At 45.1% G+C, this 16,391-nt stretch overlaps 3 protein-coding genes across 3 annotated transcripts; all 3 read left to right on the plus strand.

The window, feature by feature from the left end:
* Nucleotides 1–4,220: 4,220 nt before the first annotated feature.
* F5891DRAFT_1128963 (kinase-like domain-containing protein) lies at nt 4,221–5,302 on the plus strand (the record flags this gene model as incomplete). The annotated part of the gene is made up of 5 exons (XM_041364338.1): nt 4,221–4,290; nt 4,339–4,481; nt 4,666–4,837; nt 4,862–5,148; nt 5,174–5,302. 5 exons carry the CDS (start codon nt 4,221–4,223, stop codon nt 5,300–5,302), a joined length of 801 nt encoding a protein of 266 aa, XP_041225136.1.
* Nucleotides 5,303–6,218: 916 nt separating this feature from the next.
* On the plus strand, nt 6,219–7,555 carry F5891DRAFT_1189712 (uncharacterized protein; the record flags this gene model as incomplete). Its single annotated transcript, XM_041367204.1, has 7 exons — nt 6,219–6,261; nt 6,311–6,589; nt 6,643–6,718; nt 6,770–6,991; nt 7,049–7,142; nt 7,250–7,348; nt 7,397–7,555. The coding sequence occupies 7 exons, from the start codon at nt 6,219–6,221 to the stop codon at nt 7,553–7,555; spliced, it is 972 nt and encodes a 323-aa protein (XP_041225137.1).
* Nucleotides 7,556–9,686: 2,131 nt separating this feature from the next.
* F5891DRAFT_981082 (uncharacterized protein) lies at nt 9,687–11,502 on the plus strand (the record flags this gene model as incomplete). Its single annotated transcript, XM_041377073.1, has 9 exons — nt 9,687–9,815; nt 9,865–9,927; nt 9,974–10,090; nt 10,194–10,403; nt 10,462–10,567; nt 10,618–10,674; nt 10,759–10,971; nt 11,005–11,068; nt 11,220–11,502. 9 exons carry the CDS (start codon nt 9,687–9,689, stop codon nt 11,500–11,502), a joined length of 1,242 nt encoding a protein of 413 aa, XP_041225138.1.
* Nucleotides 11,503–16,391: the final 4,889 nt, after the last annotated feature.

Consider the following 16,391-nt stretch of genomic DNA (forward strand, 5'->3'; position numbering starts at 1 on the left):
ACCCAAACCCATTGACAAACAGAGACCCACTACCCAATACCCCACCTACGCCACTACCCAAGGAAAGACGCTTCACTATGTCGGTCTCAGCGTCGTCTGTTTCCTCGCACCGATCCGCTACCTCTCATGCGTCTGCCTCCAACCCCGACCCGACGAGCCAGCCAACGCATGGCCATGATAGGCCCTCCTACACCGTCTTCCGACGACCATCCCTTCGCTCAGTTGTCCAAGACAGGCAACGGGCCTACTGGGAAGCAGTCATCTGCGATCCCCAGTATGCAATCCGACTCGACAACTATCTCAACCGCACCAACGACGACATAACCACGAACCTCGTCCAGGCCTTTAGGGCCACCGATGCCCTCACCGGCGATATCGCCAGGATTGACCTGGCTAGGGAGACTTCCCTATCCACCGTCTCGACCAGATACAACCAAGGCAAGATCAAACGAGCCTTGCTAAATCTGTTTGAACTTAGGAACTTCCATGCCGCCGTCATGGCCGTCGAGGAGGAGCGGGCATTTAATCCCCCTCCTGACCCGCTTGCAGTCGTCGAGCGTGCTGTCTATGACAGAGCTCCGACCCCCTTCCTTCCCCAACTACCCCGCTCTGAATCACCAGAGCAGATCCCCAACGTCACCCAGTTGACCAACCCCGAGATCGACCGTCTCTATAACGAATACGAACGCGAGCTCTACCCCCATCCTCGATGCCGACACCATCTCTATCATCATCCCAGAGCTGGATGAATGCCCTCCCGAACCACCTGTTCTCAACCCCGACGATTGGGTACCCACCGAGACGGTCCCACACCTCTCTATTGGTTCTCCAGAACCCCTTCCCACTCCGCAACGCCGAAATCACCGTGCTCGTGCACGATCCATCTTGTCCCTAGGACTACCCCTCTCCCATGCGCATCGCCCGCGCACCCAGAACTTCACTAGGCACTATCCTCGCGAGGAAGCCCAGGAAGACGCCATCAACGACGCGCGTCGTGATGCCACCGAGACCACCCAGGTCTACCGCAGCAACGTTGTCTGCCGCCAGTGCCGTGTCTATGGACACAAACAGAAACACTGCGCACAATACTTCTGCCGCATTTGTGGGCAATTTGCCCCAAAACATCTCACTCCTTTCTGCCCTCGACTCGACGGCAGGAAGATCCTTCGCCGTGGAACCTCTTCCGACCAGTTCTACAAGGACATGCAGCAGCTCGAAGCTGCGTATGACCAGGACGCTGCTCGCCTTGAGCAAGAACGCGAAGAGAATGCAATCGAAGCCGCCTCCTGGCTCGAAGACCTCGACTTCGACCCCGCATGGTATAACAACCAGGACGACTACGTTCCTCTGGACGACGATTAAAGAGTTCGTGGAACTCTACCTTGAAACGGGGGTAATGTTACAAGTAACATCGGCTACATGGCCCCCCTATCATTTTTCCCCTTCGTCCTCGCCCTCGTATGCCTCCGGCTCGTACTTCTCTACCGACTATCCGTTGACCGGATCCTCGGGACCGTTCCCGTCCCTCATCCCCCTCCTATCGCACCAACGTGCGCACGTGCCTTCGGGCTATGACTCGTTCTGACTCGTGCCACCAATGTGGCTTTCCTTATCTTGTCTTATCTTTCCTTTGACTCGTGCATGATGCACATTGTATCATTTACCGTTGGTTTGTTCCAACGTTTCTCGGTCTCATTCCGCATTCGACCTTACATCACTAATCAGGCTCTGCTACCAGCGTACCTATACCCTTTCCATTTCCCCTTTGCCCTTACCTACAGTATGGTAGCCTTGCCCTTAACCCTTTCCACTTAGTATAAGTAGTCGGTCACTCTGTACTAGATTCCCTAACTTGAATCTACTCAATCTTCCCTCGAACATACTTCCCTCTGAAGCCCCCTCAGCTTCAGTCTCTAGTATCTTTTCTTAGGTGCTCATCGCGCCTAAGTCTACCTCGATCGACTACTCATCGTTCGGACAAGACTGTCCTTACTTTGAGAACGTCAGTGACTTTGAAGACATCCGTCTTAGAAGTCACGTGACACGCGCGTCTCTGATATCTGCCGACTCGACATCGCCAGTCTCAGTCGCTACACCGGACCCTTCCGGTTACGTCACGAACGTTAGCGGACGACGCCCCTCTTAGGGCTCCGCATAACAGATCTATTTGAGTGCGTACCACAAGCCCTCTAGTGCGTATATTTCTATTTCTCTCATTTGCATATTGTTCTGTCTTTATTTTTATCATGGATTCTCACTCATATATATCTTTACATACCTACTCGGTAGCACTTCGGCTCCACATTACAGCGCTTAGGCGCACTATATAAGCGCCAGCAGTACATAGTACTACTCACTTTCCATTTTTACCACTTACCTTTCCAACAACTTTTCCTTCAACTGACTACTTACTACTCACTTACTACTTAGCAGAATATAGTAGAAATCTATTCCTTTACATCTTGCATTCTCACATCTCTATCTTGCATTATATCATCACTTGAGTCTAGTCTCTCTATTGTTTCTGCATACGCGCACGCACTTTCCCGTGCTTTGCGCTAATACACGCGCGTTGAAGGTACAACAATTCAGATGGTGAGTCTGAACAATGTGTTGGGTCTTGCAGAACCTAGCTGCTATTCGACCCTAAAGGGTTTCTGGACCAGGCTCAAGGCTCAGAGGAGAGGAAATATCATAGAAACTACTGAGGACTCTGACTCATACCGGTAACTGGTGAAAAGATTGATTGATTATGTAAGCTACAAAAGTGCCAACATAAGGTAAGGTAAAAACAGTCTCTACAAGCCCAACCAGAAATGAATCCCTACAGCGTGTTCCGTGCCTTGCGCGCACCTGCGCCTTCACGCGCCTCGCTTCAGCGCATACCTCTAGATCTTCACTGCACTCGCTTCCCCTTTAGGGTCGAATGCACTTGTCTCCTCAGGTAACACAGACTAGGCAACGTGTCGTATCCCGTATTCCGGACCTACATCCGATAATATTCCCACGCCTCATCCGGACCTTCGGATATCCTATCCATGTCTGCAGTCCTCTATCCATCTGGATCCCTGCACCTCCGCACATCCACATCCAGATCCCTTTACCTTCGCAGCTAGCCTGCATCGTTCACCCTTGTCCCATTGCCCTAATATTATATCTTGCATATCCACGCATCTCATCCGGACCACATCCGATCCGATCCTATCCGACATATAGATACATTTCCTATCCGATATACGATTAGCTTCTTGATTCATTTCCTGTGCATATAACGTTAACACAGCCTATCCGGTATTCCTTGTTACCGGTACCTCGGTTATATCTATTACCGGTATGCTTACTGATCTGTTAACCTATGTTCATTTCCGACTCGCATTTGTCAACCTTTGCATATGCTTCGTACATAGCCTCGGACTCTGCTTATTGATCCTTCTGTTATTTTTCTTAGTATATAAACTTGTGTATATGTCTTGTAGTACCTCAGTCTGAATATCATATTAGTCCTCACACTAGTCTTCACTCTAAGTCCTCATATCAGTTCTAGTCTTCCAACTTAGTTGTTATCCATCTCAGGCCTAGGGAGTTTCTCCCTAGGCCGGAGCTCTGCTTATCCAATACTCCGCTCATCCGCTCATCCAATCCTCCGTAGTTTCCGGAAGTTCATCCGGATCTTTCCCGTGGTCCTCCGGACCTATTCTGCTTCGGACTTTGTCCTTGCAGCCTTTCCTCTGTTTGCTTCTACTCAGGACTTGTCCTGAGTAGCCATTACACGTATCTGTATTAGGACGAAACCCCATTGTAATTTCCGGAAGTTCCTCCGGAACTTTCCCGCACTCATCCGGAAGTTACTTGTACCTGTCCAGAAAGTCCTTCCGAAGTTTCCCGCACCTTCGGATGTCCTTCGGATGTCTTCGAACGTCTTCGGACTTTCCTCGGACACCAATCTGAAATTAAGGGCACATACTTGGGTAAGGGGCGCAGCGCACGAGCTGAAGCCAAGCCCCTCAGAATCAGTCCTACCCTTTGTGCATGGTCTTAACACAACGTGTGACCTTACAACATTTTTTAGATACAGTCAGGAGCATCATTTGTTCCTCTCAGTATTGTTGTTTCTACATCGGCTTGAGCTGGCTGAAGCTGGCTCCAACCAACTTGATGCCAGCATGCAGCCCTCTTCCGTTGTTTCCCGTCTAACAAATCTTTGAATATCTTAGTGTGCAATGAAAAATGTCCCAATTAGAGTCGATGGCAGATTCAGGCTGGGAGACATGTTAGGATCTGGCTCATATGGTATGTTATTTACATGTACATGTTGAACTTGAATTTAAAACATTCTAGGTGTTGTATACCATGCACGGAATATTATTAACGATGATGAATTTGCCGTCAAACTTGAGCCTCTTATCAACAACTCATCTTCCTTAGAATACAAATACAACACTTTAAAGCAACTTCAAGGTGGAGTTGGGATCCCGTGCGCTGTCTGGTTCGGTAGAGAAGCGACATATCATATGATGCACTGGTTCTTGACCTCCTCGGACCATCATTGCATGATATTTTCCTCATGTGCAATCGAAAATTCAACCTTTGTACCATCCTGAATATCGGAGACCAACTAGTAAGTTGATTTATGGTGTGTCCTGGCGATGCTAACTTATTTCCTAGCTCTCATCTCTGGAGCATATCCACTCACATAACTACGTTTATGGTGATATCAAGCCTCAAAATGTCTTAATCGGTCGCGGCGCTTCCAAGAACAGCATCTTTATTGTTGATTTTGGTGTTGCGAAGGAGTACTGGAGCTCTACAACCCAAGCCCATATGCCATTTCGTCAAGGTTGACGTCTTACTGGCACTCCAGTGTTTGCATCAATCAACAACCACCTGGGAGTCGTGCCTGGTCATTGTGATGATCTCGAGTTGCTTGTATACATGCTGATTTATTTCATCTGCGGCTCCCTTCCATGGCTGACTAGTGACCATGAGAAGCTCTCTAGCTCCTCCATACTGGCATGCAAGGTGGACACCACCATTGAAGTTTTGTGCCTCGGAATTCCTTCCGAGATCACAACTATGCTCATTTACTCCCACAATCTCGCATTCTCAGAGGATCCTGATTACACTTATCTTCAATCTTTGCTCCATGATGTTTATGCCACATTACCTGCACCAGTCACATGCTCACTGGACTTCAGCCAGTCTAATGATACCATCATACATCCCCCTCCATCCCTGCAAGGTCACTTGGTGGCCAAGGAGGCACCTTCATGTCGATCGAAGACAACGCCTCTTTGCAGATTGACTCGTCATGTGTGAGTAGTTTGTGTTCACTCTTCCCACTGTGACTCACTAAGTCAAACCCCCAAGTTTATGCCCACATAATGGTTCCCCTGTGCCTGTAACTGTTTCAAAGACATCACATTGTAAAAATATTTAGTTATGTACTATATCATTCTATTCTCTTTCTTTTTGCTCCCCCAACGCTCGAGCAAATATGTTTTATGTAGAGTTTGTGTACATTTTAATTTATTGTTACACGAGTGACGTGACATATTACTAATGTGACAACTTCTTATCGATATGCACATGTATGCCACCTTGCGTTCGCCATCATGTTTCCCCCACTGTAACACTGTCCCCTACAGATTTCATCTACAAATCAACAATCCAAGGACCTTCTACCAACATGCCATTGAAATTTTGTGTTTTGATCAGGATTCAATCCAGTTGCTCAGCGATTACAGAATGGGTTTGTCATTTGTATCGCCAATAGTGAACTGGGATCAGTCAGACCTAAGTGTCTGACTCACGATTGCACGATGCTAACCCTTGAATGGTAGGGCTTACACCTCGTTTACTAGAAAGTTTTCAGCAGCTAATGCATACAATCAATCTTAGGGTAAATTTGGTCAGTAATAGTGTTGTGCTGCATGTCCAGGGACCAGGGCACTGCACAAGGGTTCAATTGATTGCAGGCGATTGGGTGATGAAGGTAAGTCCTGAATTCTAGATCTTACTTTCACTGAGACTCTCCAGCGTTTTGGGGGTTAGACAATCCCTTGATTCTGTGACATTCTCTAACCTTCGCTAATTGGCGGCAGCTGACGCACCCTCAAATTTTCGAGACCCAACGACCTAGTTACATGTATGTGCCATCAGTTTATATAGAACGGTCATTCACTCATTGGATCCCCAACAGTTATGATCATGCCACCTCGATGACGTCCTCCCAACAAAATTCAGACACGAAACCCTACTACTGTAGATCCCCCTGTCGGCACATCTGAGGCTTCCCATCTCACCATTGTAGTTCCCCCACCTGCTGCTGCAGTTCCACCTGCCACTGTAGTTCCACCTGCCACTGTAGTTCCCCCTGCTGCAGTGATTGCAACTCTCCGAAATCCTCAGAGAACTCAACGGCCCAATACAAATATTCGAGGCAACAAAGCTCACAAGGCTGGTCCAAGCCACGCAGCAGACAACAGCGAGTTCAACGTTGTTGACGACATCTGGGAGGAAGATGAGGACGACCTACTAATCCCAGTAGAAGCAGCCCACATAGGCCCCAGCCCATTCCAGACGCACACAGGTACAGATACAGCCCGATCTGATCCCTTGGCCATGGGGCGTTGAACAAAACAGCTGGGATCGGAGGTACATCATTTTTTTTACCAAGGATCCAACATCAGGGAAGCGCATTTGTGAACCCTGTGCGTGAGTATCATCTCTGACAATTTTTTGTTTGTTTGTTTTTCATGCTATTCACCAGGGACATACAGAAAGAAGATGCCTCATATGGTGTCGTCGAATATGGTTCGTCAACTGGTACAAGCATTCTTTGGAGTCATTTGCTCAAATTCCACTTACATGTCTATATCATGGCACTGGAGCAATTGAACCTGAAAGTGGGGGCCAAAGAGGTCCAGAATCTCCTTGATATGGGATGGACTCTCACGCAGCTCCATCAGGAGCTTGACCAGGACCCAGATAAGTATCTTGAGTCATTTGGTTCCTCCCCCAGCGGGGGGGTCTTTGGTTCATGACCCAGGCTAGGCGGGTCAGCACTTGCAGATGACATACCGGATTTTACCATTGAGGAGATGCACAAGCAACTCGTCAAATTTATTGTGGTCGATGACCAAGTGAGTACGTATTTGCTCTCTATGATACTGTTATTAATTGGCATCTTTAGGCAGTGAATTTAATGGAATGTTCTGAGTTCCGACGGTTACTTCAACTTCTGTGAAAGGATCTACACGAGTCTGACATCCCCCATCGGACAAAACTCCGCGAGTTGATAGTCGAAACGTGGTACGAATATTTTGACATTTTAAAGCAAGATATGGCTGTAAGTGTCTGACTCTTTGATCTTACAAATTATCTTATATTCTCTCAGAAAGCAGAGGGCAAAATCTTGTTTACATCTGACCTCTGGTCAGACGAGAATCTTCGTCCATTCTTGGCATTAACGGCTCACTGGATCGCCCAGCAAGCATCAAAGCTTGTTCTCAAAGTCGCCCTTATAGGCTTTACCCACATTCTGGGGTCCTCATGATGGGGCATCACTCGCCACAATTATATTGGGGCTCCTGGACCGTGTGGAGGTGACAGACAAAGTTAGTGATTGACTGCACTGTGTAGCATATTCTGACTTGGGTCTAGGTCAGTCATTTTACTCTAGATAACGCAGCAAACAATAAGACTGCCATGGCCGAGCTTTTTTGTCTGCTGTAGACACGCAGTATCGAGTTTGATCCTCTTAATCGCAGGATACCGTGTTTTCCGCATATTATCAATATATGCGTTCAGCACATTATTAGCACCTACCATTCCGTGGATTTTACAATGGCGCCCGTTGAATGGCTAGCTCGCGGTACCATCGTCAAAAAGGGGTTATATTCGGAGGCTCTGACATGTTAGCCTGTCAAATGGGGCAAAGGTCTTGTGTGTGTGGTCCGTGCATCGGGCCAACGACGAGAAGCCTTTAGGAACACTATCTTTATTGGTAATCAAGGAAATCTGTTTCTAGGAGGAAAGCTTCCAGTCGTCAAACTCTTATGCGATGAGCCTACTTGATGGGATTCGACGTATGTCATGCTCAATCGTCTTTGAATGCTTCGCCCAGTAAGACTTCATTTCATATAGCATTCATTGTGAACTGACAGTGGTGCAGGCTATCGATTGCTACCTTGCAACTCACCCCAACTTAACTGAATATGGGTTGAGTCCAATGGAATGGATGGTATTGCAAGATCTTGAAGTGATTTTAGAGGTTAGTGCTGACATCATTAGGGCATGATTCATTTTAATTTATCTCAGGTGCCCCATGCTTGTCAGCAATCAATGTCTAGTGAAAGTACCCCTATGCTAAGTAAAGCAGTCTCCGCCTTGGAAAGTTTGATAGAGCGGTGGGAAGGGGTGGCCCGGATCGCGAGGCAATGTGCGCCCATGATTGATGTAGGCTTAACCTGGGCAGATAAGTATGGCCACAAGATGAGCGAGACAAACACATATGGAATCACGATGTGTAAGTTTTGTCTTGGTACAGGTCATTTGATCTCACGGTTTTTTATAGTTGTTGACCCTATGTTATGTTTGTTGCGAATCGATGGTCACTGGGCTGAAGAATGAGCTCGTAGTGCCAGGGAGTCTATCATGCGACTGGTATGTCTACCTTGACTCAAATAAGGCATCATTAAGCTAACATGTCCTCCAGCTACAGGAGAAGAGAGCCAATACTACTCAACATCCACTTGTAGAAACACCGGCTCACCAATCACGCACTGCAACCTTAGGCGCGCAAATTTACGGTATTCCTGATATTGACTTGCCGCGTCACGATCTCAGCGTTCAAACCGTTGATGAGGAATTTAACGCATACAGCATGTCCCATGTTAGCCCTCAAGGAACTGATGTGCTCGCATTTTGGAATGTGATTTTTTTCTATTGAGTCGCCTACTTCCATTCATTATTTATGGTATGTCGACCAGAGCTTGAAGTCCCTATTTCCCACTATCTACAGCCTTGCGATGGATTATCTACCCATCCAGGCTTCCACTGTTCCCTACGAACACATTTTCTCGTCAAGCAGCGAAATGTGTACAAAGAAGCGCAATCGCCTCAGCCCTGCCATGATGGAGGTGCTGCAGATGCTGAAATTCTTACTGAAGAAAGAGCGCCTCAACTTCACCAAAGGATGGGCAGCATCCAAGCAGGATATGGAATTCTACACTCAAATACAGTGTACACTGGAGTCGGACAACAAGCGCCAGGAGGAACTCTTGTCATCTGCTGGCAGTACCGGCAGCAGTCGGGAATACGACACTCTTCTCAGAGCCATGGCAGCGGATGAATGTGATGACATTCCCGATGTTCCTATTCTCTATCACTGACATTTTTCGTAATCTCATATACCACTACTACCTAGTACTTGCCGCACTTTGTCTCTCATTATATCGATTTCAATGGTTGACTATTTTCCCCCTAGGTTTCTAATATCGAGTTTTCTGTAAGCATCTGCGTCTTGCATCCCAACAACTAAGTGAAGTGATCTGTCTTTTGTCTGTCATATAAAATCTGACAGGATCACCTTGCCCTCCCATGTGCTCTACTTACACTCGGTCTTGTATACTAAGCTAATATTACTATCATTTCGCAGGCCCAGATCATTCTCGTCGATATATTCTATGACTTTACATGCCAACATTCACCTCCAGGCATCGAAGATGCTCACGAGTCACAACACCTTTTTTGCTCCACAAACTGGACTCTTTCAGTGTTTTATGCTATGGGACCCTGCAGAGCTTCGAGTCAATGTAAGTTATGTCTATGCCCTGCACTGCCAGCTACTGACCTGTCATTTAGCTCGATGAAACACAGCCATCGCTGCCTGCTCAATTGAAGACCAAGATTTTTGAGATTGGCAAGGTTTGTAACAGTCAGAATGGGCGATCACAGCTAACACACGTAACAGATTTTCATCAAGCTTTTCCCAGACCAACTATCACGCTCGCCTGCTGTCGAGGGATTTGTGCAGAGTGTATGGGAGCTCATCAGGTCGAACAAGCTCCCTGGTGTCACAGATGACTCTGTACGCTTCCAAGTTTGTTTTGTTTTGTTCTCTAACGACCTCATTAGCATTGGCCTCCTAGCTTATCTCTCAATCTTTGTGTTTCATATCCACCGCAATTCAGTCGGGTTACTATAAGTCACTTTTCTCTTCGCGTGATACCATTGCCTCTCTCGTACAAGGTGTCATTATCCCTAATATTGGACTATGTGACCATGAGATGCAGCAATTTGAAGACGAGCCACTTGAGTTCATTCAGCTCGACTTGGCTTTTGGAGGCAGGGATGATTTGGAATGCTACAATATTCCTGATGCTCAGCTAGAACATCACAGAGTGTATTATCAGTGAGCACACTGATATTTAGTAAGGGTTTGAGCTCATCATGTTATAGTTTGTCCATTCCCGGGTTGGCGGAAAAATGCCCAAGCGACCATCTCTAAAGTACATGGAGGCTGTTTTTCGGGAAGCCATTCATTGGCATATCATTGCACCACCTGGTGAGAGACTTAATGTGTCAACTATGTCGTTCTCAACATTATTCCGACAGGTATTCCTCATGCAACATCAAGTGACAACATCTTTGAGGGCTATTTCATTCCAAAAGGTTAGTTGGCTGATTTGCTATGTTTGCCAATTGCTCCCTTCCAACCTCATCAGCAAACTCGTATGCAACCTGAGATGCAGGTAGTGTCGGGTGTCACTCCAACTTCCAATAACATCATCCCGTATACTATCAATTTGCCTAAGGCGCAGATATCGGCGTCACTCTTAGCTGCATTATTGAAAATGTCATCTGGAAAGGTGCTGGACCACATTAGGGGAGTCTCCCTCCCAAAGGTCATCAATTCTTCAACGTATTCGCGCTACTTTAAGACACCGCATGGAGTGACTAGTTTTATATGTTAGTTTATCTCTATTCTAATGAGTTTTCAAGGTGCTGGTGTTGGTTTTGTCGATGAGCATTACAATATGATGGGCAATAATAGTTTTGTGAACAGGTAATTCATCTTTCTCAAAAACTCTTCCGGCGGATACTACTGATACATCAAACAAATCTATAGCAAGGTCCTTTCCTACACGTCTAGACCCCTTCTTCTTCCCCCTCCCCTCCTCACTACCAATGGAACTCTCAAAGACAATGATCTCCAGCGAAATGCGCTTCACGCACGAGGCATCCGAGCTTGGCGCATACGCCCTTCATGTGCCTCTGTCACAACGCCTTCTCCCACTACTTGCAAGTCACGACAAAACATCCTCAGGATCCAACACTGCCATCTCGGCCTCAATCTCGGCGGCCTCTCTGCAGCTCTCCTTCTCTCCGCTTCCATCTGTTTGGATGCGCGCAAAGCATTATCAGCCCTCTCCTGCTCCCTCAGTTTTCGCGCGCGATGAGCACTGCCATAGCACTAACATTGAGTTAGCATTTGATTGAAAATCAGCGCGAACACTCACATTATCTTGGGGGCCCATTGAGGTCAGATCTGTTGTAGATATGTTGTGAGTTTAGATGTATGTATGTTGTGATCACTCGAATGTTACAAGCTCTACAGCTTCCTGTTTTAGTGTGCAAGCTTTGTTTCCTCACATCTCTGGTCTCTTAGAGTCTAGACTTCTAGAATATTCTAAATTCTAATGTATTTTTACTTTAATCTATATATATAATTATTTTAATCCAGTTTGAGCTGAGCTTAAGCCTTAACTGCGGCTACATGAACCAGGCCGGGCCGTAAAGTATGTAAGCTAGAGCTATGTCCTCAGCTCGGCTATTCACGGCTCTAGCCGTGGCTAAAACCAGCAATAAGCCGGAGCTGCGGCAACACTACTTGAGGGACACTAAATATTTTATAATCAATTTAATAACCCACAACTCCCTGTCTCAATTCAGCTTGCAATTTTCCTCAATGGCATTAGGCACTATGGCAATACTGCAATAATGGAAGACTTGGCAGATTTGGTAGGAGTATCTATTGGAATGGTCTACAATTGCATTAAATGAGTTGTGATTGCTATCTTGAAGCATCATGATGACATAATTCACTTTGATCTACTTAATTAGGAGGATCTTGAGGAATAAAAAAAGTTGCTCATTAATGGTGTGCTTATACTTTTTAAGGTTGTTATTTTATCTCATAATCTCAGTATTGTTGGTTATGTGATTGGTGTACCCAGAAGCTTTCATGATTCAAACTTTTTTGGTCACACAAGGGTTGCACAGTATCCAGACATGTTTTTTTGATGCAAGTCAGTGGTTATGGACAGACTCTGCATATGTAGCACTAACATAGTGTGTCCACCATTTGAACAGCCACCAGGAGGGGAGGGGGTTGACCAGAGACCATATACACTGATAGTGTGGTGTAGGAAGCTTATATTTCAAAATATGAACTGGAGCCAAAGTGTTTGCAAAGAGAGTAGGTAAAATATGTAATAAGGATTCATGACACACAAATGATCAAATCATTAAAGTCTAAAGCATAATATGGTCTGATATAAAAATAAAGTAATAGAAACATACCAGTGAGGTTGGATTGGATAATGGAATCATATGTGACATGGGGCACTTTGGGGGTAGGAAACTATACAGATGTTCAGTCTGACTTTTCTTCTTAGTTCTTCTGTCAACTTCTTGATTATTATATTCTAATAGCTACTATCTATGGCTCATAATGACAAACCATACAGTGGTAGTGCAATATAGAAAGCTAAGTTACAAAAATCAGAAACAGAGGCACATATGCCTCACTAAACATGCTCCAACAAGGGAGAAACAGATTTTGACCCTGGTGACAACTTGACTAAGGCTGATGAAGATCAATGTTTGAGATACTGTCTGTCAGCAGATATTCAAGACATGTTTGTCTCCTTTATTACTCATCAACAAATGTAGAATAGTGTGTGACTTTGTAACAAAGTTGTGACTTGTAGCAATGAAGATCAACATAGGATGGTGGTGTACTTCCCTCATAGAACACTTGATTGAAAATGTGCAAAATGAATAGAACTCAACATACCAGCATATATGATTCCACTGAATCTGGACAATTCTGACAGTTCATAATGACACTCTTTTTGATAGGCTGACTCTGGCTGATCTCCATTTGACAGTATTGCCTTCTCAGGTTGTAGTTGTCTAGTCCAAATCAGTATTCACTACTTTTGTATGAATATAAAAAAGTAGCGAATACTGATTTGGACTAGACAACTACAAAGTATTTGTCATGCCTCCATTCTCATTGCGGTACTATCAATTTCGATGCTGAGCATCTGCTCAATGTCACTGAATGCAGTAAGGATTGAGAATGCTCTATTTTACAAAAAAGTTGGCTGTCTATGACATATCAGGTCTATGAATGACTTCTTACGACTATATGTACATATATTAAGACATTGGCCTAAGTTCTCTAGACAGTGAATACTGTATGCAGTTAACAAATGACATTGTACCATACTCAATTGGAATTCCTTGCCACTGCCAGGTTTTGGTATTCCACAGTTTCATCATGAAATTAATGTTAGAGCTGACAAAATGCAGATAAATGTATATTGAGGATATACTTCTGAATGGATTCATTAGGAGTGCATCTAGCTGGCCTTAGCCAAGCAGTTGATGTGACAGAATCCAAATCTGTCTGTGTGGGTTCAAAACCGGTGTAAGACCTATGGTCTTTTCAGCCTTGTATAGGCCATATTTGCCATCCCTCAGACTTGTAAGGATACTGTATCCTTTGCACCCCAACTAAACTTCAAACTAATGCTAACACAGTCCATGTGTTGTGTCTCAACGATGCAAAGAGCTCTACTCTTCATATCCAAGACACACAGATACATTCCTTCATGTTTTATGATTCCTCTTGTACTTAGAAGTGTTTTATCTTATGTCACATGACACAGACACCTCATGTAGAATACGAGTCTTCTTGTCGCACTCATCCTTCTTCCAAACTCTCTTTCATTGAATTATCCTTTGTTTCTCAGCACATCATACCATATTTTGAGCCACCCGGCTATCCCTTTCACACTTGTATGTATATATACTTTACAAATATCCATGTATTCCTCATGCAATCCAGAGCTTTCACCATCAAACATCACAAGTCCCAGAAACATCTCCGCTAAATATGTATATTCTGTTGCACTATCTTCTCAATGCGCCTAAAAAAAAAAAACTCTAAATCTTTCTATCCCAACAAACACCATTGTTTGTCGAACCCCTTCGCACTCACTATTATAAAGCCTTACAGATTTGGAGCCCACTGCGAGGGGTTCCTTTTTGAACTTTTCCTTGCATCCAAAATCTGATCTGTTGATCTTCCTATTTGATCTATAGATTCATAAACACTCTAGACTCAATTATCTAAATCTACATTGCCCACCATTCCGAAATTCTATCATAAAAACGCGCAGCTCTCCCCAAAACATCCTCGAAATGAACTCCCTGCAACAATTGACACTTCCTTTGTTCCTGAACCCTCCTCTTCAGATCCTACAACTCCTCCAGACCAACAAATCAACCTGTTTTTAGAGTTATCTACCTCCCCAATAAACTCGGAAGAATCGGCAACCTCATCCTTGGACGAAGCTCTAGAAATATCTGTGGACTTTCCTTCGATCCTTGATGGACCGTCTCCACTCCCTTTCAAGCTTCCAGCTGCTAGATTCTTTCCACCTATGCCGTCAGTACCACCTATAGTAGACCCCACGAGGAACATCACCTCTGCTGCACCTCAAATTTTCATCCATCAAAATGTTTCCTTCCCTCCCATCCAAACCCAACCACCTATCCCAACTGTACCAAACACACCTGTTTTCCCCAATACATCAGCTTCAAATGTTTGCAACACTACTCAGCTCAATGTACCATCTCAACCTCCACTCACCATGTCAAACACGCTTAAAGGCATCAACGCTATGCCTGGAGCCAATTCAAGCAAAGCACCAACATTTAATGGTAAAACTTCAGAACTTCTTGAGTTTATTGAACTGTTTGAGGATCTAGCATTGGCCTGTGGACTTTTGTATGCCGAAAAATGCAAGACAATTGTTCGCTACATTGACATTCAGATGAAGTATTTTTGGGTAACTCTGACGGGGTATGAAAGCAAAGACTTTACCATTTTTAAGACCAGTATTCTGTTGCAATACTCTGGAGCTGCAAAGGGCCTTTGGTACTCGATACGTGACTTGGAACGAATCGTGATCAGCAACATTGACAATGACATCTCAACCAAGACTGAATTTCTGCAGTATTACTGGCAGTTTCGGCCTGTAGCTCATTGGCTAGTCGCAAACAATAAGATATCAGCATGAGAGCGGGATCATTATTTTTGGCAAGGGCTACTGGCTGCCTTGAGACATGCTATTGATAGGAGACTAGAACTTAAGGATCCTACTAACTACTCAAGGACTGAAGCTACAGACTTCAAAGAAGTTCTCAAAGCAGCACATATTACAGTGACCTATCTCCGTATAATACGAGGGAATGGACATGCATAATATCCCGTATGATATGGGCCAGCGGACCATGGGCCCATGATAAAAATATCCTCGGCTATGATGGATGGGCCAAAAGGCAAATTATTCCCGATGGAGGCAGATGGGCCCATGCAGGGGATATATAGAGTAGATGAGTGGGCCGATGTACATGAATATTAGGTAGACAGGTGGGCCAAGGTAGTTGGATATTATGCAGATGGGTGTATTAAGGTAGATGTGTATGAGATAGATGGGTAGGTACTTGTTATCACATTCACGGGTGGGCCCAGACACATATTAAATTAGACAGGTGGGCCGAGGGTATTATAAAATATTGTATTAGATGGGTGGGCTGAGGGTGTTGTATGGGATGTTGTATTAGATGGGTGGGCTGAGGGTGGTATAAAATATAGATGGGTGGGCCTATGTGTATCATAATTGTAGAAATGATGGAGCTGAGGTAGTTGTACATCAACCAAATCAGAGGAGGTAATAAATCAAAGTTACCAAGTTCCTGGAGCAGCAGGTGATCTCCTGACATGGCCTTTGATGGTGGATAGATTGTCTTGCAAATTTTGGAATCTGGGGTGCGAAGCTTGTGTTGCCCTATGAGAAGCCAAGTTCTGATTACCAACCTTTGGGTCAATCGTACTCAGAGGAGGTAATAAATTAAAGTTACCGAGTTCCCAGAGCAGCAGGTGATCTCCTGACATGGCCTTTGATGGTGCACAGGTTGTCTTGCAGAATTTGGAATCTGGGGTGTGAAGCTTGTGTTGCCCTATGAGACGCCAAGTTCCGATCACCCAAATTTGGGTCAACCGTACTGACTTCTGAGTTCCGGGACCCGGG

The sequence above is a fragment of the Suillus fuscotomentosus genome (assembly GCF_016647785.1).
Source record: "Suillus fuscotomentosus strain FC203 chromosome Unknown F5891scaffold_32, whole genome shotgun sequence".
Taxonomy (NCBI): Eukaryota; Fungi; Basidiomycota; class Agaricomycetes; order Boletales; family Suillaceae; genus Suillus; species Suillus fuscotomentosus.